The sequence below is a fragment of the Chenopodium album genome, chromosome 2 (assembly GCF_948465745.1).
Source record: "Chenopodium album chromosome 2, dcCheAlbu1.1, whole genome shotgun sequence".
Lineage (NCBI taxonomy): Eukaryota > Viridiplantae > Streptophyta > Magnoliopsida > Caryophyllales > Amaranthaceae > Chenopodium > Chenopodium album.
Window position 1 is genome coordinate 66,567,056 of NC_137835.1, and position 21,886 is coordinate 66,588,941.

A 21,886-nucleotide genomic window follows, 5' to 3' on the forward strand; every position below is an offset into this window, starting at 1 on the left:
TAATCTATATGTTAAATTTTAAAACATACCATTGATACAAAATTAGTTAGGAATTGATGTGTTTTTGTGATGATTTAAACTATACAGTAGGGCATGTATGTAATGATTAATAATAATAACATTGGTGAAAAACATTTCTTGACCCGTAACAAAAAATAATGACCCTGTCCGAAATGACTCGTGACTCGTGACCCAACCCGATTGACAGGTCTACACACGGTAATAAAATTATATTAGATTGAAAAGTATATTGTTTCAATTGATTAGAATATATTATAAATAATGGATGTGGTGCATTTTGAGCTAATTCCTTCGCTCCAAAAAAATACTATGATACAAAAAATAAATTTATATGATAATTTATGAGTGTTATAATTTTTTTTTTAATAAAATTATAATTTAAAATTTGTATATATGAAATATTGGTACTTTATCGAAAATAAAACTCTAAATTAACAATTTTATCCTAAAATTCTTTATCCAAATTTGATTGAAAATAGAATTCTAAATTAACTTTTTTATCCGACAAATTGAATTCTATACAACTCTATTCTATGTGGCGCGACACTTGGCGAAAAGTTGGAACGCCAAGTGTCGCTATTTCGTCGCCTGACTAAAAGTTTAGCTTTATATATTAGTTATATGATATGATTATTAATTTATCTACAAGTTTCATCATTATTTGTGGTTGATTATTGACTTACATTATAATAGAGAGTTCTATATTTATATTATTATAACTACTTCATATTAATTTTAGAAACCGAGTATGGCTTAGGCACTATCTAGTTTCTTTTTGTTTTTTTTATTTAGTGTTTACAAAACTTAATATAAATTGACCCTAGAGTAACCTTAATATAACTTAAAAGGGGAATTCTAACCATTTGAGATACCCCTCACTCTTTTAGCGTTATCTAATAACTCAAGATATTACATACTGTATATGGTAAAATTGAGATATATTAAAAAAGAAAAAAAGAAAAAAAGAAAAAGGTTGTGGGACCAGGGTAAACGACAAATGACAAATAAAATAATTACTATATTTTTTTGAAAATAAAAAATAATCACTATATAAATATTTTGAAATGCTATTATATATACTGAAGATATGCGACAGAGAGTACTGTATAAAACAAGTATTGAGTAAAATAATCGAGTGTTCTTCCTACACCAAAATGACTAATCCGAAATACGATGATGATGAGCAGATCCTCGTTGATCAAGATAACTCAGGTACATGTTAAATTAATCCGCATTTGGTTTCTCTTTAATTTTTTTTTTTTTTTGAAAGATTAAAATTATTTATTTTGATTGACAATTAAAGTAGAATTATTCAATTGGATCAGAACTCATATCAATTAGACAGCTAGATTTTCACAGTTTTTATTACATACGTTCTTTATATATATGTGGTTGGTATATACAGTACATGGAATCTTCTCGTTGGTAACTTGTTATACTCATGTCAATTTTCCATCAACAAGGAAGCGAATCTAGAATTTTTTTTTTTTAGTGTGTTTCATGTTTAGGACTTCCTTACAAAAACATATAATTTTATAAATGGATGTTTAGGAAAAATAAACTACATAGTGCTTCCATTCTGTTTACCTTTTTTTTTTTTTTTTTTTGAAAGACATTCTGTTTACCTTTTGTTTACTGCATAATAATAATAATAATTAAATTGAGGACGTTGGTTCCAAAAAAAAAAAAAAAGAAGAGGAAGTTAGTGTAAATTATAGTAGGTGATTTTATTGTTGGATATAATGTCAGGGAAAGGTGGATGCTTGCTTGTTTTATATTGTATTGTTCTACTAGCTCAGTTAACTTTTGGGTGTAATTTTGGGTATTATTTTTGAAATATAAAATATTCCAAAGTTACAATTAAAAGTTAACGGAGGTAGTAAATATTGGGATAAAAAGTTTTGCCTTGTGTAAATGTAAGTTTTCAAAATTTTAAGTACTTGTGTTTTGGCTAGAACGGAGTATCCTGATGCGAGCATTGTCGCTTTAATTAATTTTTCTGAGCATATTGTGAATTTCTGTATTTCCTTTTTTTTTTATAAGTACGTAGACAATAAAAGGACGGAATCGATGCTAAATCTTGGGGGCAACGCCAATTTCGATTGCAACATAGTCGAGACGAGTTTTGCTTTTACTATCATATGTTCTATCACAAGGTTTACATATATCAAATTATTCAAGCCACATTATTTCATTTCATTTCTCTAATTAATTAATAATTATACAATGATATTCGAATTGGATCCAAACTAGTTAGTAAAAAATCGAATCGTTTTAGGTGGCAATTCGAATTGGAATGGAATGGACTTGGGTGGTCGATTCTCAAAGTCACGTGAATTCGAAATTTTTATTTATTTTTTATTATTTTTTTTAAAAGTTATGTGACATGGCTTAACTATTTATGTCAATGCCGAAGTTCTTGCGTTCATCACCCAAAAACTCAGTCAAGTACCCTCTAAAAAAATAATACAATTTACAATGTGTTTTTTTAACAACTTTTTACGTAAAAGGTTCTTTTAAACAAAGTTGACTACTTAAAACGTCTTTTTTCACAAATTTCTCTAAAATAAAATTTCAGCCCTATTATCACAGTACATACTAATACAACATCTGTAAAATTGTTCACTAGGTGACATAGGTGGAGCAAATGATGTTGGAAAGGTGCCATTGAAATTCGATAATGAACCAGAAGTACCACTTGAAGAAACCAACTACAAACTCTTACTAGAGCTTTCAGGACGAGGAGCAAGCAACAGTAGACTAGGAGCAGATATCGTGATGGTCTTAGACGTTAGCGGGAGTATGCAGGGAGCAAAGTTGGTTGAAATGAAACGAGCAATGCAATTTGTGTTAAGGAAACTAAGCCCATCTGATCGTTTATCAGTTGTCATCTTTGCATCGAATGCTGAAAGGAAATGCAAGTTGCGTCAAATAACTCCTAATGCTCGAGAAGAAATCGATTTTCTCGTCCAGAATCTTGTAGCAAACGGCGGTACCAACATCAGCGCTGGACTTCAGACGGCACTAAAAGTTCTCAGCGACCGCAAATTCACAACTCGGCGTTCTGGGGCAGTTATGTTGATGTCTGATGGTATGCAAAATGCGGGTGGTGATGCCGCCCTCATTTCCATTGATCAATTTCCTGTCTTTACTTTCGGTTTTGGATCCGGTGAAGAGTATGACTCACGAGTAAGTCATTGTAACTATTTTTTTTAATTACTTGCAACACTTTTACTAACACTTATGCTCTATTCATATATACTCCACTTTGAATGTTATTGGATAATCTCAATTAAAATGTTAAGCTGATGGTTAAGACCTAGAAATATAAGATACTCTCAGTTTTGATTCAATTATTATATAATTGGACTTTTAAGTACTTCTTGCGCTGTTATTTATTTATTATTTTTTTAATTACTTGCAACACTTTTACTTATATACTCCACTTTGAGTTAATATCACTATATTGTTTTTTGAGTAGGTACTCAATGCAGTCGCAAAGAATAGTAATGGAGGGACATTCTCTTTGGCAAATCCAGGAGATTTGAGCATTGCGTTCTCCCAATGTTTGGCTGGGCTACTCAGTGTACTAGTTCAAGAAGTGAAGCTAATCCTAAGGCCACTCGAAGATAAAGTGAGTAGGAGAGAGAAGGTAAAAACTAAAATCATCAAGGTTTTTGCAGGAAACTATCCACAATCAACCGATGATGCAACCGGCTCTGTAACTGTTTCATTCGGCGATCTCTACCAATTTGAGATACGCTCAGTTTTGGTTGACCTTCTTCTCCCTAAAGTTACTAAGGAGGTTGATCTCGATGCGCTCGAGATCGTATGTACATACAGGTAAATAATCTATTTAATTACTCTATCGTTGGATATGAGACTTAGTTATTAAGAAGTATTTAGCTTGGTCGAGTAATATAACAATCATGAGATTATAGCATCAATTTTCATTAGAGACAACTTGGGGTAAGAATTTCCTTATCCTCCCCTGTCGCCGTACATACAATGCATAAGGGCCAAACATATCACATACTCACATAGTCACATATGTACTACAACAAATAAAGTTAACCGTTTTTAATGGGTGAACAAAATATATAATTATTAAGGAAAAATATACCTTAATAATCCTAACTATTGGCGATTTACTTTTAATAATTCCAACTGAGGTTTATTATCAAATAATCGTAACTATTGGGTATGTTTGCTTAGAGTATATAATTGAACGATATTGTATATAGTGAATTTTTTGCAAGTTTTAGATAGCTTATCTTATTTAAAATATGACAACTGCAGGGGAGAAACTGGGAATTTAACAAGCACCAATCCTTCTGTTTTTCGTGTAACCCGATCAAACTCACCAGTGACTCAACAAACAGACGCAACTAAAGCAGAGATAAAACGAGTGGAAACACTAGAACTTATGAAAGAAGCAAGAGCCCTAGCTGACAAAAACAACTTGGAAGATGCTCTAAATAAGGCTGTTAAAGCTCGTAATATGCTCGAGGATATTGACCTTAAGAAGCCAAACTCGGTGATTGAGACACTGAAACAAGAGTTGGATGAAATGGTGAAGTTTCTGCAATCAGAAGAAACGTACAAAAACAAAGGCCGTTCTTTCGCTTGTTGTTCTGAGACTTGCCACGACCGACAACGTTTTGCTTCAAGAGGTAAAGATGAAAATATACGTCCTTATGCAACTCCGCGTATGGACACATACTTTGAGCAAGCCAAGGAATTCGAGAAGGATCCGAGCAAGCCTCTTCCAACTGCTGCCGACGACGAAAAGCAAGAGCTCCTTGCTGATCCCCTTGCTGGCATTGCACCTTCTCTTAGCCACTACCTTGAGGTTGCTATTGATGCTCTCAAAAACATTCAAAGAATCGTTAACCAAAGGCCTAAAGTTTAGAATACTCGCTTATCCTATTGTTTGAGTTATAGCATCATATGCTTGTTTGTTTGTGTAACAATAAAATTGTCTTCAATGCATGCATGTATTTTCATTGCAATATCTTAGGTTACCAGTTATTTTCAGTCCATGAAGACATTTATGTATTGTTTAAATTCAGTCCTTTTAATGTTTTATAAAATTCTTATGTTTATTTAGTATTGTATATGTTTTGGTCATGATTTCTCTGTCTCTTTCTATTATTGTGTGATTCGCTCTAAATCTCTATTCGCTTTTCATCATGCTGAATAAAACACTTGTTCAAATTTTTTTTTATATACGGAGTACTAATAACCAATTGTTAGAGCATCGGCATTGGTTAATGAGTAGCTTACATTTTCTCTCTTCAATTTTAACTCTTCTACATTATATTTCACTAACTTGAGTCACTATTAAAAGTTACTCATTTACTTATTTCACAATGGTAAGCGAGCTCGCTACAATTAAAAAAATTGTTTTATGTTAATAAATTTGGGCAAAAAAAAATAAACGAAAATGCAAAAATTTGTCACTTGTCATCTTCTTGTTTGCTACTGGGCTCGTGTGTTGAGGCAGTCGGTGACTTGAAATAGGGAGGACTCTCATCTCATGAATTACCTTTCACAATAGTGAGCTTCCTATAAATAAGAGATAGTATTGTGGGGAGGGTATTGAGTCACCCATTGTGGATGCTCTTAGACCGCGCACTTTCGTACTTCATCCCCCAAGCTATGAAAATGCTTAAGTGCAGAAAATTTCTCAGAGTATACCTACTAGAGATTTTGAAGACTAGCAAACTTTGAATACCTGCAACGTTTAAGATATGTTTTCAATACCAACTAAATAGCTAATTATGAATACCAACTTCAGTAGTACCAAAATACCAATCAAGATGTTTACAAAATTGGTATTCCAATACTATTTTGATTGGTATTAAGCTATGTCGATTTTGATTTTGTTTGGTATTTAGCCGTAGATTTGGTATCAAAGCCAATTTGCTACATTTAGTAATCAAATATATCTAGAGAATCATATATAGGACTTCTAGGGAGTGCAAGAAACCTGAATTTATATATTATCATGTACCAAATAGTAATAATAAATTTGGTCCAAATCTTAATTATTTAATGATAAATTTGTTAGAAAGTTACTTATATGTTCACTTTTTTTTTTTTTTTTTTTTTTTTTTTTTTTTTTTTTTTTGTAAAAAAGGACTTTATATGTTCAAAGTGGTGAAAAAAAGTCTTATAAGTCACTTTTGTTCTGCGTAGGGACCTTTATATCGGAATATGGCCACTGACTTTACTTTTTCGGTGTTGACCATCACTCACGCGTGGCACGTGATGTTTTAAAAAGGCCCTTTCGTTCAATTTTTTTTTCCACATTTTCACATTTTCTCTCTTACTATCCCCAAATTTTATCTCGAAATCCCTTCTCTTTCCTTAAAATCAAGAGAAAAAAAGAAGAAAAAGACATTTTTAAAACATCACACGCATATTACATGATGGTCAATGTCGGAAAAGTAAAGTCAATGGTCATATTCCGATGTCAAGGTCCCTCCTCACAACAAAAGCAACTTATAAGGACCTTTTTCACCACTTTGAACATATAAGGCCCCTTTTCACAAAAAGGTAAACATATAAGTACCTTTTAGACAAATTTTTCTTATTTAATAGATTAAATAAGTGAATTAAAAGCAAAATATGATAATATATATAGCCAAAGTATTAAAATTGAGAATAAAGTAATAGGGTTATGACTAGACACTAGTAAGAAGTCATCTAAAATCCAAGAACGAGTTAAGCAGTTAGGACTTGCTATAACAAATGAGGTAAGACATCAGTTTACTGAGTAGAATCCGATTATTAAAGAAAAAAAAATTCTTTATATATATAAATATCCTTTACAAAATTTGGATAAAACTAATATTTAATTTTGTAGAGTTTTCTAAGAAGCTTCGTAGTGAACAAGACAAGAACAAAGAAACAAAAGATGTGCAAGAAACTTCAGGAGAAGACAATTGAGGAATTACAATCTTTGTATGATATAGAAGAAGACCCTGGCCTGGCGATTAAACAAAATTATGAAAGTAAATTCATAAAAAGGGGTTGCTTCTAATAACAAAATAGAAGGAAATAATTATATTTCTTTAGAAGAAGATATACATCAACAAATGTGATTAATAAATTAAAATTGGACTATTTAGAATTTCCATCTACAAAAGTTGTCCAAAAAAAGATTGATAACTGGCTAGAGTTGAAAAAAGAGTAATGGATAATAAGGGGATTGAAGAAGAAAGCATTAATAATGCAAACAATGCTATCCAAAGATCTATGTATCAAGGAGAAGGGACTAGAGTTGTACACGACCAAGACCAGTGAAAACTACCTTGTTTAGTGTCAAGGTCATGCCAAAACAAGTGCCTAACACAAGAAGAAGTAGTTGTAGCTAGCTTGAACCTTTTAGACAAAATGGTTATAAGTTCAAATTTGATGAAGTTAGAGATAGACAAGATGTTCCAAACCAATGAAAAAAGGGTATGAGTATGTAATGTACTTAACTTAAATATTGAATGCATGGACACTGAAAATTTCTTAAATTACAATGAGAATAGTTTATATGGCTGTATGGAGACTGGTATAATGGTAGTGATTATATATTGCATTAAGAGCTATTGAGTCCCTACTAGAATGTTTAGACTATTGTTTCAATACACTATCTATTTTGGGGTATCTTAACCCCCTTTAGAGACAAATCAGAGGCCGACCAGTAGCCCAATTATAAGTCGACATGATGCATCCTACTTAACTAATAAGGTCAAATATGAGCATGACATGTGGCGTAAGAGAGACATCAAACAATGAAGAGATCAAATCCCATTAAAGGAAGAATACCTAACATAAAGCATACCCTAAGACACGTGTTAACCACGTATTGAGCAGCCAATCTTCCTAGGGTATGAAACCATAGGAGCGTGATCTCCCATATATTATAAATACCCTATAATTCTATGATGGGAAGAAAACTTCACAATTACAAAAAGCACAACGCCCAAAATATGCTCTCTCGTCTCTTTAGTTTCTCCTTTAAACTTTCGCTGCCCGGTCACTAACTTGATTATCGGAGGCAGATCTTAGATAAATCGAAGATTCGTATTCTACAAGTGTTTAGGCCGTACGAGTGTTGCATTCCAAATCTGTCTCCCGAGGGAATTCATATCCCCTCTTTAGGTTATCCCAAAAATCACCGAAACATTATCTAAGTCAAAATTCATTGGAACCAGAGCGGATCTAAACGAGGAACGAATAGAATACCAAACAAAATTAAGTAATTTATCCATCCGTTATATGAACTATGATGAAAAATACATTATGGAATTCAAGGTATATTATTAAAATTGGTGAAAATGAGACAAATCTCGAAATGTTTTACGATAAAAAATCGAGTTCTCTTAATGGAGAAATTAGTGAAAATATCAAGAATTGAAAGAAAAATACATAGCTAGGGATACTCTAGGTAACAAATTAAAATGCTTTTCAAGAAATTGGATTGAAAAGAAGGAGAGAGGTTATAGGAACTCATCAAATAAAGAGACAATTTTTCATTTGTTGGGATTTCCCATATGATTGTGGATGCGAAAGAAAGGTTATAACACAAAGAGAAGTTATTTATAAGAAAAATAAATTTGATAGTTTGAGATGAAGACGCCTATAAGAAGAAATATTATAAGCATAAGTATAGAAAGCGCAGTTGATTTTTCAGGAAAAATATCATATTGTCCTGAGATAAAGAGAACATGCAAGTTTTGGTTTTGTGGAGAATTATGATATTATGCTAATGAATGTAAGAAATCCTTAGGTAGTTATAAATACCAAAAGATAAGGCTTTAGATTTTTTTTTTAAAAAATCTAGAAACTAATAAAGCTTAGTTAAGCTATCCAAATGGGTAGATGTTTAGGCTTAAGAATTACTTTGAGTAATAAGAAATAAATTAAAATATTGTAGGCTAAAGATAATGAAAATAATAATGAATAATAGGAGGATATCAAAATAATAACATGATGGAAAGAGAAATATGACCAAATTTTGCGTCAGATAATGAAGATAATAAAAAGCAAAATGACTATAGGTCAGTTAGATATTTAATTGAAGATAAAGATCTAGATCAAATGAACAAGGAAATAAAGATGGAATTTCTCCCAAATTACTAAAGATTAAAACTTCTTTCTTTAGACCTAAGATTAAGTATGTATGTAAGGAAATGAGGGAAAAAACAGTGAATAAGGATTGCAAAAAGAAAGTAGCAGAAATCAATATATATCATAAATAGGAAATGTATCAAAAGACGTAACGAAATTAAAAAAGGAAATATTTGGATAAGTTGTATTGGTGCAGCGAAATATATACAACTCCTTACAAGAATTTAGTAATGATGTTAAATGTGTCATCTTTGTTCAGATATTAGAGATAAAGAGTTCTTTGTATGATCTAATAGTTAGTAGTATCACATACAATTTAAATCAAGAGACTATAAGCAGGCCTGTATTTGGACCAGGGAAGCCGGGGCAACTGTCCAGGGCCCCAAATTCGGAAGACCAAATTATGTGAAAAAAATAAGTAAAATCAAAAGAAGAAAATGCGCAGGCATTGAGTCGAATGTATGAAAATTTTGCCTTCATTCTTGGAATGTTGAATATTCCAATTTCCAAAACCATAATCAATTACAACTTACAATCTTCCACTAATTAATATCTTCTCTTTAATTTCTTTCCCAATTTATTCTCCAAATCAATTCCCAAACTAACAATATAATTTCCATATTTTCCCCTGGTCAGTAGTCACCCATAAACGTTTAAATCTTAATTGGAATAAAATTGTTCTTCACATTTTGTAGTTCTCATCACTTTCCTCTCATTTATGTAATTTGTCACTAGAAATTTGGATTTCTGGTTCACGACTTTTGATTTGATGCTCGTAAATGAGCTCTAAACAATCATACATGAGATTGACGACCAATAATCATATATACATTTGGGTAATTTTTCTAATTTCTTATTTAATTTGTTCCCAATTATTTTTGTTATTCAATTGGATATATAGATTTAATTTCCATACTAATTTGTGTGTTAATTTTCAATATTTTAATTTCAATTTAGGTGTTAATGTTCAAATATGTATTATTTTATGAAGATTATACGAATTGAATAAATTCAACTTGTTGATTTCATTATTTAATGTGTTTTTTTTTTTTTTTTTTTTCATATTATTCAATTGTTATTTTAATTTTTACAAATCTATATACTCGTAATATTCGTCCAATAATAATAAATTAATAAATATTGATGATTTATAGATTGAACTGATTATATTATATTCTGTTTTCTTCTGTTTTTTGTGAATAATCAATTTACTTATATATTTCTTGTAGGTGTTGTTGCCTCTGCCATGAAATTGAGATTTTTTTTATTTTTTTATTTATTTTTTTTTACTCTTCATGGCTAGCGGAATTTAGGTGCTATTGAGTTTTAGTGGCTTCAATAAAATGTATTGTATGAATGTATGATTAAATTATTAATAAAGTGTTGCTTGTATTCCGTATAAACTAATTTTTGCATACCCAAATGTTTTTTTAACCCCCTAACAATATAGATATATATTAGTTGATTAGAGCCCCGATTTTTAAGTTCGCCCATAGGCCACGAAATTCTCAGAAACGGGTCTGACTATAAATTATATATGATCAAATTTTCTAGTAACATATGAAAAAAAAAGTTTCATAATAATATATGTCCATTACTACAAAAATGGCCAAAGAGACCCAATATAAAGACCTGTTAACTACATAAGCGATCTCTTTGTTCCAAGAAGACCGTTTATCACTAATAACAAGTCCCAAAAAAATTCAAAAGATCATTTTTTTAAGATAACGGGTCTCTCTCGATTTTTTATAGTTTTATTTTTATTTAATTAAAAATAGCTTGAGACTAGTTGTTTTAGAAAACAGGTCTCTTGGTGGTTTTTATTTTATTTTTTTAAATAAAAAATTGGCAGAGACCAACGCAAAGAAATAACCGGTCTCTGCTTTTTGTCATTCTAAATCGCCAAAAATCCCTAAATTTTCATTTTTTCAGATCAATTTTTTTTGCTTTGCCTCCTTATTGCGCTGCTCTACTACTACTCGAATTGTCGTCCTCTCATACATCAATCAAACGACGCCACCTCCATCTCGACTTGCTGGCGTACCTCCACATCCACCTGCGGGCTGCCGCCTAGACATCCACCGTAGTAACCTGATCGCCTATCAACTGCGTCGCCTACTTATTTGAATTCGTTATGTACACCACTGCATTGCATCCACTCCATCGTGACTGCACTCACACTCCACCATTCGCACTACTAAAAAACCCATGTAATTTCGACACTATAGCCTCGACACTATGGACGACCGTCAAGGGAAAAATGTAGTTAGCGCCTCACCTCGACGGTTTTTAGTGTCATAAGCAGGAATTGACAATTAAAAGTGTCGAAATTATCATGTGGCCCATGTAATGAAAAGAGGCCCGGTAGTTTCAAGCCTGCGAAATGAAATTTTAGGCTGAAAATTATAGGCGGTCATTTGAAAGTTAAAAAAAAAACAAAAAAAAAAAAAATAGAAATTAAAACAAAACCCACTACACTACACGCGTACAGTACTACTACCAGAGTACCAATTCAAAGCGCGCGATTAGTTTTCCTCTTCGATCTTATTAGCTTATGAACCCTAACATTACCCCTCTTTTGATTTCGTTATTCACATCGATCTCAAAAACAATTGCTTCTCAATCGCTCATCATCATCCAAGATCCGATATTTGAAGGTATTTTTTTTTTTTTTTTTTTTTTTTTTTTTTTTTTTTTAATTTTGTAACGAACGAATGAATTCACTGAGAATAGCAAATTGAGAACGTATGAAATTTTTGTAGGGATTTATTTGTGATTAGTGTTAATTATGAAATTTTTTGTTATAGATGAGTTAGAATCTTGATTGAATTATGAATTACATTTACAAATTAGCTAAAGATTTAGATTTGTACCATCCCTTTAATATTTTAGTAATTTTTTTCTTAATTTTTGTCAATTATGAATTGTCAATTACGAAGATGAAATTAACAATTGCTCTTCTTTAATTTTCCAGTTTTTTCGTCTAAAATCCACTCTAAATTATCATTTATCAGTTTGCATGCAGTGTAAATTGCTATTCAAATTCTTGTTTATCAATTTCGAATTTCTTGACCAATAATCAAAATATTAGTTAATTGCAATATAATTGCATGTTTTATTATTATTATTATTTTTTAATATCAATCCATTACTGGTGATGTATGTTGCTTAAAATTCTTTCTCAAATTTTCTTTTTAAATTTGTCTCCACTGAGTTTACCAATCTATATTTTAGGATTATAAAAAGTTTGTTCATCCCCTTATGAGCAATACTCACACATGCGGGGCACACGTGTGGGGGTAATTCAGGGTGCAAGTCATGCTAAAAAAATTTCTGAAAACCTCCTTACAAAATTATTCATTATTTCTATAGTAGGAAAACCACCTTTAAAAAAAATTTTAAAAATAAAAATAAAAACTTGTAAGAACACACCTTAATATAATTTGTTTTTTTGCGAGACACCACCTCCTTATCGCCAGATTCTAGAAATTGACCTTGTATTTCAGCGTTTTCTTGGTCCCATACAACCCTCTATCGTTTGCAATTGATGTGTAGATACCAGACAGTAGTGAAGCAAACGCACTGCACACTTCAAAAGCCGAAAATTGTTTCTGGAGTATGTTGGCAGTTCCTGCAGCTAGATGGCTTGTTGTAGCAAATGAACAGATCTTGCTCCTTTTTACTGGGTGATCTCTTAGTAGGAAATGAGCAAATAACTTCATGCAGAAGATCAGGCATATAACAGTGTGTATGACCCCCAGTCTCTTAGCAAGAAATGATCAAATAACAGTGTTTCCAACTCTGGACCTAATTGCTTCATCTCCTGAATTTGACCCAAATCAACTGACCTGAACAGAACCCTATCCGGATGACCCAATTGTCACCTCTACAATTACCCCTATCATAAAAGCTGTTTCAGACCATCATTGTATCATGTCCGACTGAAGCCCATAGTGTCTTTAAGTGTCCTACATTTGTTACTCGTATAAATTTTAGTAGTGATTTGCTTCTGCCTAAAATGAATAATAATTTGGTTGTAATGAAACAGGTCAAATCATTTTAGTTTTTAGTAGAAATTGTAACTAAATAGATGAGGTTATTGAATCAGCCTAAGCAAAGTTTGATTGTCCATTTCTTTTGCGACTTAGTGCTGCTACATTGGCTTCTACACAACTATGCAGCCTAGCATTTTACAGTGTACACCTCAAGCAGTTTTGCTCTGCTTTTAATCTTACGTACATTGTTACCAATCCGGCCTATAACTCATTTACGACCCATCTACCATATTGGGTTTGCTCTTAGTGTGTGTACACCTGATAAGATGAAACTGACTAAACCTTTTTCATATATTGTTATCAAGGCATAAAATACAAAGAAACTATGTTCACTGAATAATTATAGTGAATTCAGAATGTGCACATCGTCTAAGATGAATAATTTAGGATTCATAAAGTTAAGATGTTGGTTGCCAGTATGCAAGCAAAAGTAAATGAAAAGAATATCATTATGCTTCATATTTTTCTTGATCTTGGTTGTGGTAATTTACTACCAATAATTGACTGAGTAAACTTAATCATAAGAGAAAAACTATGAGGATAATTATCTATGGTTGTTTGTCTTCAACGGTTTCTAGGGGGAATTTGTCGTGTTAAAGTTGCTAAAGCATCATACTTTAACCTTTTTTTTTTATACCACTTTTTCAATAGGTGAGTCTTTGTTCTTTTATCAACACTATGGTGTATAAATTATTATGAAACTTTGGTTTAGGTTATAAATAATATGTTCAACTTGTCTTTCTTTTTATTTATTGTTTATATTTATCTAATACTATAGTAAATTAATAAAATTTATTTTGTTCTCTAACTTTTTAAATGTTAAATATGTGAATTTGGCTATTGGACGCAAATCAAAGGGGACGACAAACAACAACATAATCTAGGTAACAATTTGAAGTAGGCTTGAATCACGATTGCTCTATTCTAGCGAATTCAGGTAACTACTAGTAACCTTAAAGGCTTAAAATACAATAAATGTCTAGGAATGCATGATAGGGTAGAGTTTGAATTCATATGGCCCTATCATGATTTTGTAATTATCATGTTTACTTTTTATTGATTCTGCATTTGTTGTTTTTGTTTGGGTGAGTGATTTATTTAATTAATTTATCCTAATTACAAGTTTAAAAGGTTAATAAACTTTGTCCTTTGTTATTGTCAATGATGCTTATCTTATAAAAAATTTCAAGCAAATTTTTGGTATTCACCCGTATTATTCATAGAATGATATACTAATAATAATGTGAGCATGTTATAGCAATAGTTGAAGACATGTGCAATACTCTTATATGGCTTATGATTAAACGAGTTTCATGATTTAAGCCGGTTGTTAAACTTGAAAATTATTAAATATTGCTTTTTGTATTGAATTGTAATTTTTTTTAATTTTTTTTACGGGGTAATTTTTTTTATTATTAAAAAGTAAATAGAAAGTAATTTGGTGTTTTTGTAGTCATGGATACCAGTTGGATTGATTTATGCAATGGCGAACCTGCTTATTTCAAAGGTTGCATGAATTTTGTTAAACTTGCTAAGAAGACTCTTATAGATGGGAAAACTCGATGCCCATGTAATAAATGCAAAGTGAATGAATGGTTACCCATAGAGGAAGTAGGAGGACATATTTTGTGTAATGGTTTTTTTAAAGAAGTATAACAATTGGGTTTTTCATTCTACAGTTGATGAAGGGACTAATACCTTAGAAACTCCCATTCATGAAAAGGTAGTAGGTCAAGATGATATGGGTGGTTTGTTAAGAGAAGCCTTTAGGGCTGACATTCCAGATTCTCCTTTTGAATCCCAAAACATGCAACAAGAAGAGGCTTCATATGATATGCACGAAATAGCAGGTTTATACGATATGCACGGAGAGTTTGATTTTCATTGTGATGTAGGTGATGTAAATCCATCTACTCACTCTAGCGAAGAAGATGTCAAGTATAAAAGACTAATGGATGCTTCTTATGAGGGTTTATACGAGGGGTGCACTACTTTCTCAAAGTTATCGTTTCTTTTGCACTTGTTTCACCTTAAGTGTATGTTCCATTGGCCTGCTGAGTCATTCACTAAATTGCTTGAACTTTTAGTAGATGCATTTCCTTCAATCAATGAGTTTCCATCGTCTTACTATGAGGGCATGAAGATAATTAAGGACTTGGGATTAGGTTATGAGAAACTTGATGCATGTCCAAATGATTGCATGTTATATTGGGGTGAATTTGCAGAAAAAAATGAGTGTCATGTTTGTCATACATCAAGGTGGAAAATTGCAAAAGGGAAGGAAGGTGATTCAAGTGAAAAAGGTAAAGAATCGTGTAAAAAGGGTGAGTCAGCTAAGGTATTGCGATACTTTCCTCTTATCCCTAGATTAAAAAGACTTTATATGTCATCTAAAACAGCAGAGGACATGAGATGGCATTTTGGTCGAAAGGATGATAAGGTTCTACGGCACCCAACAGATGGTGAGGCTTGGAAAAAATTTGATGAAAGATATCAAGAATTTGCCGCTGATCCTCGTAGTGTTAGGTTGGGTCTAGCAAGTGATGGTTTCAATCCATATCGTCTTATGAGTTCTAATTATAGTACTTGGCATGTGGTCTTAATTCCATATAATTTACCACCATGGCTTTGTATGAAGCCATCATCATTTATATTGTCCTTGATTGTTCCCGGTAAATATAGTCCAGGGATTGATATTGATGTGTATTTGCAACCATTAATCCATGAGTTAAAACTGTTATGGGATTGTGTTGATGCCTTTGATGCTTATAGTGGAAAATACTTTAAAATGCGAGCAGCCTTACACTCCACTATAAATGACTTCCCTGCATACGCTATGTTGTCTAGTTGGAGTACAAGAGGTTATAAAGCTTGTCCTTCATGTGCCCATTCCACTCACTCATATTATTTTGGTGGTAAAATTTGCTACCTTGGACATCGAAAATGGTTGCCACTTGATCATCCTTATCGTTCTCAAGCCTATTTATTTGATGGGACACAAGAACATGATGTTGCTCCAGTTCCTACAAGTGGGGAAGACATTTTAAAGGAACAAGAAAGGATTAATTATGTATATGGAAAGTCAAAAAAACCCTCCAATAAGAAAAGAGAAAGAAAGAAAGGTGGGATATCCATTAATGAATTTGATGATGACCATGGTGAGAAAGATTCTAATAATGTTCTTTGGAAAAAGAAAAGTACATTTTTTGACTTGGAATATTGGGAACACAATCTTCTAAGACATAGTTTAGATGTTATGCACATTGAAAAGAACGTTTGTGACAATTTGTTAGGAACTCTTTTCGATATGGACAATGCTAGAGATGACAAGAGTGCAAGAGAGGCCCTTGAGAAGTTGAATATTAAATCTCATCTTTGGATTGATACAAGTCGAAATAACTATATGCCTCCCGCGTCATACAACATGTCTATAGAAGAAAAAGAACGGTTTTTAAGAGTCTTACAAAAGCTTAGAGTTCCAGATGGATATGGATCTAACTTGCAAAGATGTGTGAACATGAAGCAACGAAAACTTATCAATATGAAAAGCCATGACAATCATATCCTCATGCAAGATATCCTTCCGGTTGCTTTAAGAGCATCAAATGCCACGAAAGTAATTGACTTGATTGAGGAGTTGTCTGACTTTTTCAAACGACTATGTTCAACTTCTATTGATACAAAGGAGTTAGATGATATTCAATCTAAGCTTGTTTTGACACTTTGTAAGATGGAACAAGAGTTTCTACCAACTTTTTTCACAATCATGGTTCATCTATTGATTCATTTAGTGGATGAGGTTAGACTCGGTGGACCAGTTCATTACAGATGGATGTATCCCGTTGAAAGGTCAATATCTTAACTTATATTTTCAAAGCTTCGTTAAAATAAATAATATTATCATATTACTTTTTTTTTAAAAGATTTTTTATATTCACATTCATTTTTATATTACAAGGTACTTGGCATTTTTGAAATCTCATGTAAGTAATAAAGCCCAACCTAAAGGGTCCATTGCCGAGGGGTTCCTTTTATGGGAAACAATTACATTTTGTTCGAGATATTTAGATAGTTTTGAGACCATATTTAACAGACCGAAAAGAAATGAAGATGGTGTTATAAACAACATCTATTTATTTAATTCGGGCTGTCGTGTGGTTGGAAAACAGGACAAATTTCGTCTTGATGATAAAAGTTTAAAACAAGCTCATCGTTATATTTTGCTTCATTCAGATGAGATGAAACCAATTCTTGAGTAAGTATTGCAATAAATTAATAACTTCTTGTTTGTTAGCTATTATTATACTATTAGTTAACATAATTTTTTCTATGTCTAAAGTGATTTCATATACCAAAAAAGACAAGAGAATCACTTTCAAGTGAACGAAATTGTAGAAAATGGGTGGATAATCAATGAATTTTCTGGGTGGTTACAAAATCAGGTGACTAAATATCAAAGTTAATTTTTATTTTTTTTATTCTTTTCACATAGGAAGTCCTAATCAGGCTTAACGTAAGATTTATTTATTTATTTACATAGGTCCACAACATAGATGACAGTACAACAGAAGGAAAGTTGAGAAAAGCATTGGCTGGTGGTTTAAGTAATCGTTGTAAAAGGATAAAAAGTGTTATCATCAATGGTTATAAATTTAGCATTGTGGATCGCGAGCGATATCGAAAGACACAAAATTCTGGCATTATGTTAGAGGCAGAAGACCAAGAGTATTATGGAAGACTTAAAGCAATATATGAATTAGATTATTATGGTTCTCACAAGGTTATAATGTTTCATTGTGATTGGGTTGACATAAAAAGGGGTTTGAAAAGATACCATACTGGGAACGTTTGTGTAAATTTCTCGAAGCTGATGCACACTGGTCGAAATTTATATGATGATCCATTTATTTTCTCATCTCAAGCAAAACAAGTGTTTTATATCGAGGATGAGATAAGTAAAGGATGGTTACATGTTGTTAAGACTAAGCCAAGGGACTTGTTTGATATGGGCGATGATGAGACTTAGTTTTGCATATGTTGACTTTTTTGTCTAACATCTTATAATTTTCACTCTCGTGTCAAACATTATATTCTATGCATTTGAAATATTCTTTTTTGTCTATCATTTTTATGCCAAGGTTTATGCTCCTCATTTAGCAAGTTAGCATTCTCGATACAGAGTAGTTTTCTTATATACGATATATTTTCCCTTTTCCTCTTCCAGTCTCTCTTGCAGTTTTTCTTTGATTTTGGGGTAATTTATAGAGGAAGATGGCTGTTAAAAAAAGTGGGAGTTATGTTTGTGTTAAAAAAAAAGTGGGAGTTATGTTTGTTATATATGTACAAAAAATTACTTACATTTTTTAATATCAATTTCAGGTGTCTAATGACTCCGTAGACCATGGAGGTGGAAGATATGAATCAAGGGATGCTTAGCTCGTTTAACCATTGACTCAGATTAGGAAACTTGTAATTATATTAATTGGCTAGATTTGAATGGTTTTGGAGATGACCATAGATTCAACAGGTTGAAGATCATATATTTTAGCTTTGAGGTTGTCTTTTGGATTATGAAATTAGCTAAGAGTAATTATGTAGTAGTTCAAACATATTATTTGATAAGCTTTACTTTAATGTTATGGTACGGTGTATTATAATTATTTTAGACTATATATATTTTGGACGTACGTACTATTATTATTAATTATATTACCTATTTTTTTTTTCAAAATTGCAAATTCAGATTGGTATTTATACATATTGAAATATTCCATTGTCCTAATATAGAATTTTAGAAAATAAGGGAACTCAAATTCTCGACGCTTTTAAACGTCCATCTAATATCCCGCCAACACTTGCTATGACCCGCGAAAATAAAACTGCCTACATTGAACTACGTCTACAAAGAAATACTTCGATAGTTAAAAGTGTCGATATTGTCGACGCTTTAAAGCGTCAAATAGATATTTAGGCAGGAAAAAGTTTCGACAGTATTGACGCCTAAAAGCGTCGAGAATTCTCGACGGCCAAAATCTCGACGCTTTACCAAAGCGTCGAGAATTAATTTTTCGACGCTTTTTGCCGTCGAGAATATGGAAAAAAAGCGTCGAGTTTGAGCGGGTTTTGTAGTAGTGTCGACGCACCGTAGCAACAACAATTCCACCACTCAAGTGCCGATTTTGCATTCAGTTGGTGGAGCTTGAGAATTCTGCAATTGTCGAATTAATGCCCTAACTTTGGAGAAGGTATTTTTTTAGTTTTCCCTCTACTAGTTTTGTAACTATGTATGTAGCACATATAATTCATAAAATTGATTGATTTTTGTTCATATTCTACCGTTTCATTGAGGTTGCCTTGTTTGTTTTGCTAAATAAAAATTCTACTGTTGTAAAAAATGCATAAGAATTTAAATAATGGTTTGATTAAAGTTTCAAATTTTGTTTAGTTTATTTAGTTTTAAATTCCTTACATTATTTCTATTTTATTTTTTTTTGCATAAAATTAGTATTTCAATCGTACTAGTAAGTTGATTTGGCTTAGAGTAGAGCTTTGTTTAAGATACGAGCAGCTAGTAGTACCTGTTTGGAATTTGATTTTCGTACAAAGGTTCCGTTTTTTTACCTTTGTAAAAGGAGTTTAAAATAAAGTATATAAGCTTACCCCACATGTAAGGATAAAATATTTGCATGTCAAAAAAATTTGTGCTATAAAAAATGACAGACCATGAACATGGAAGCTCCCAAAATTGATGTTTATGCTACTCACATTAAAAAAAAAAGTATTAAATGACTAGTTCTCCCATGTTTCTATTGTTTACTTTGTATAGTATATTGTTTTTGCTTAAAAAAAGAATAGAAAAATGGATCCCAAAATTGTTATTTATTAATGAATAATAGCGTATCATATTTGTTTTTTTTAAGGGAGTACGTACAATTTCAAGTAATTTAAATGTTTGTTTGAAGTGCATATTCGATTCGTGATTGAGTATTTGAGGTGCTATTCTTTTGCATAGGTAAGTTAATTTATCTCAATCTCGTTTTTCGACTTTTACACAATATTAATATACACATGCAATTATTATTTTATTTATGTATTGTTTTACATATTGTTTTATAGATGTTGTAAATCTTGTGGTTATATTCCAAATTTCCTTTATATGAGCTTTAAATAAGTGATATTTTTAAGAATTGAGGTCTTGTTCTTGGTGGTTAGAAATGGATCGAAATTGGATAACAACATCAAAGCTAGTTAGGTGACCCTGAATATGAAGCAGGGGTTAAGGAATTTATTAAATTTGCAGTTGAAAAAAGTGGAGGTCGCTCTAAGACATGTTGTCCTTGTTTTATGTGTCATAATTTTTTGCATAAGAGACCCAATGAAATTCTCAATCATTAGAATAAATGGGAATTTGATAAAACATATACCTGTTGGATCTGGCATGGAGAATTTCAGGACAGACAAGATAGTGGTAGTGGTGAGAAAAGGGATAATGTGCGCGAAGTTCATAATAATAATGAGGGTAATTGGTTAGAGGACATGTTGCATGGAATTGAGGATCAATTTGATGACAACCCTTCCATGTTGGAGAGCTTGTTAAACGATTCCGAAAAACCATTGTATAAAGGTTGCAATAAGTACACAAGATTATCAGCCATACTCAAATTATACAACGTGAAGGCTGGTCATGGTTGGACAGGCACAAGTTTTAATGTGTTATTGAAATTGGTGAAAGACATGCTTCCCAAAGACAATGTCCTTCCTATTGGTACATACGAGGCAAAAAAGACATTAAGCTCTATGGGTTTACCTTATGAGAAAATGCATGCTTTCCCTAATGATTTTGTATTGTATCATAACCAATATGAATCGTTAGAGATTTTCCCAATTAGTAAAGCCTCGCGGTATAAGAAAGAGGATCGGGGAGTACCCGCCAAAACATTATGGTATTTTCTGATAGTGCCAAGGTTTAGGAGGTTGTTTTCAAAAGCATAAGATGAAAATAAGTTGACATGGCATTTCGATGGTCGAGTAGATGATGGAATGCTTAAACACCCGGCTGACTCTCCGCAGTAGAGGTTTATTGATGCAAAATTCCTTGAGTTTGCGCATGAAAAGCGTAATTTACGCCTTGCATTGTGTATAGATGGTTTAAATCCATTTGGTTCCACGAGTAGTACATATAGTACCTAGCCTGCTATGTTAGTGACCTACAATTTACCTCCATCGTTGTGCATGTAGAGAAGGTATATGTTCCTTTTGTTGCTAATTTCAGGTCCAAAACAGCCGGGAAATGACATTGATGTGTACTTGGCACCCCTTATTGATGATTTGATTAAGCTTTAGGAAGAATGTGTGGAAGTGTTTGATGCACATCACAATGAGAATTTTAATATGAAAGCAATGCTATTCTGCACCATTCAAGATTTTCCGGCTTATGGTAATCTTTTGGGGTATACTGTTAAAGGGGAAACAGCTTGTCTTATCGGTATGGAGGATTGCCAGGGACAATGGTTAAATGCATCTGGAAAGCATGTTTATCCAGTTCATCGTCAATTTTTTCCATCTGATCATCCTTATTGAAGGAGAAACAATGCGTTTAATAAGACACAATAATTAAAAGGGCGACCAAAAGTCATGTTAGGTGAAGAGGTCTTTGAAAAGGTGAAGGACATTGAAATTAC

General features: G+C 32.2%; 2 protein-coding genes across 2 annotated transcripts; both read left to right on the forward strand.

Annotated features, from left to right (window-relative positions):
- The first annotated feature begins 1,082 nt into the window (after positions 1 to 1,082).
- On the forward strand, positions 1,083 to 5,138 carry LOC145586599 (uncharacterized). Its single transcript, XM_081643481.1, has 4 exons — positions 1,083 to 1,233; positions 2,651 to 3,210; positions 3,503 to 3,864; positions 4,321 to 5,138. The coding sequence occupies exons 1-4, from the start codon at positions 1,086 to 1,088 to the stop codon at positions 4,931 to 4,933; spliced, it is 1,683 nt and encodes a 560-aa protein (XP_081499607.1). The 5' UTR covers positions 1,083 to 1,085; the 3' UTR covers positions 4,934 to 5,138.
- A 9,522-nt stretch (positions 5,139 to 14,660) lies between these two features.
- LOC145574614 (uncharacterized) lies at positions 14,661 to 18,231 on the forward strand. The gene is made up of 5 exons (XM_081632448.1): positions 14,661 to 14,775; positions 14,885 to 17,054; positions 17,164 to 17,460; positions 17,545 to 17,647; positions 17,746 to 18,231. The coding sequence occupies exons 1-5, from the start codon at positions 14,661 to 14,663 to the stop codon at positions 18,229 to 18,231; spliced, it is 3,171 nt and encodes a 1,056-aa protein (XP_081488574.1).
- Positions 18,232 to 21,886: the final 3,655 nt, after the last annotated feature.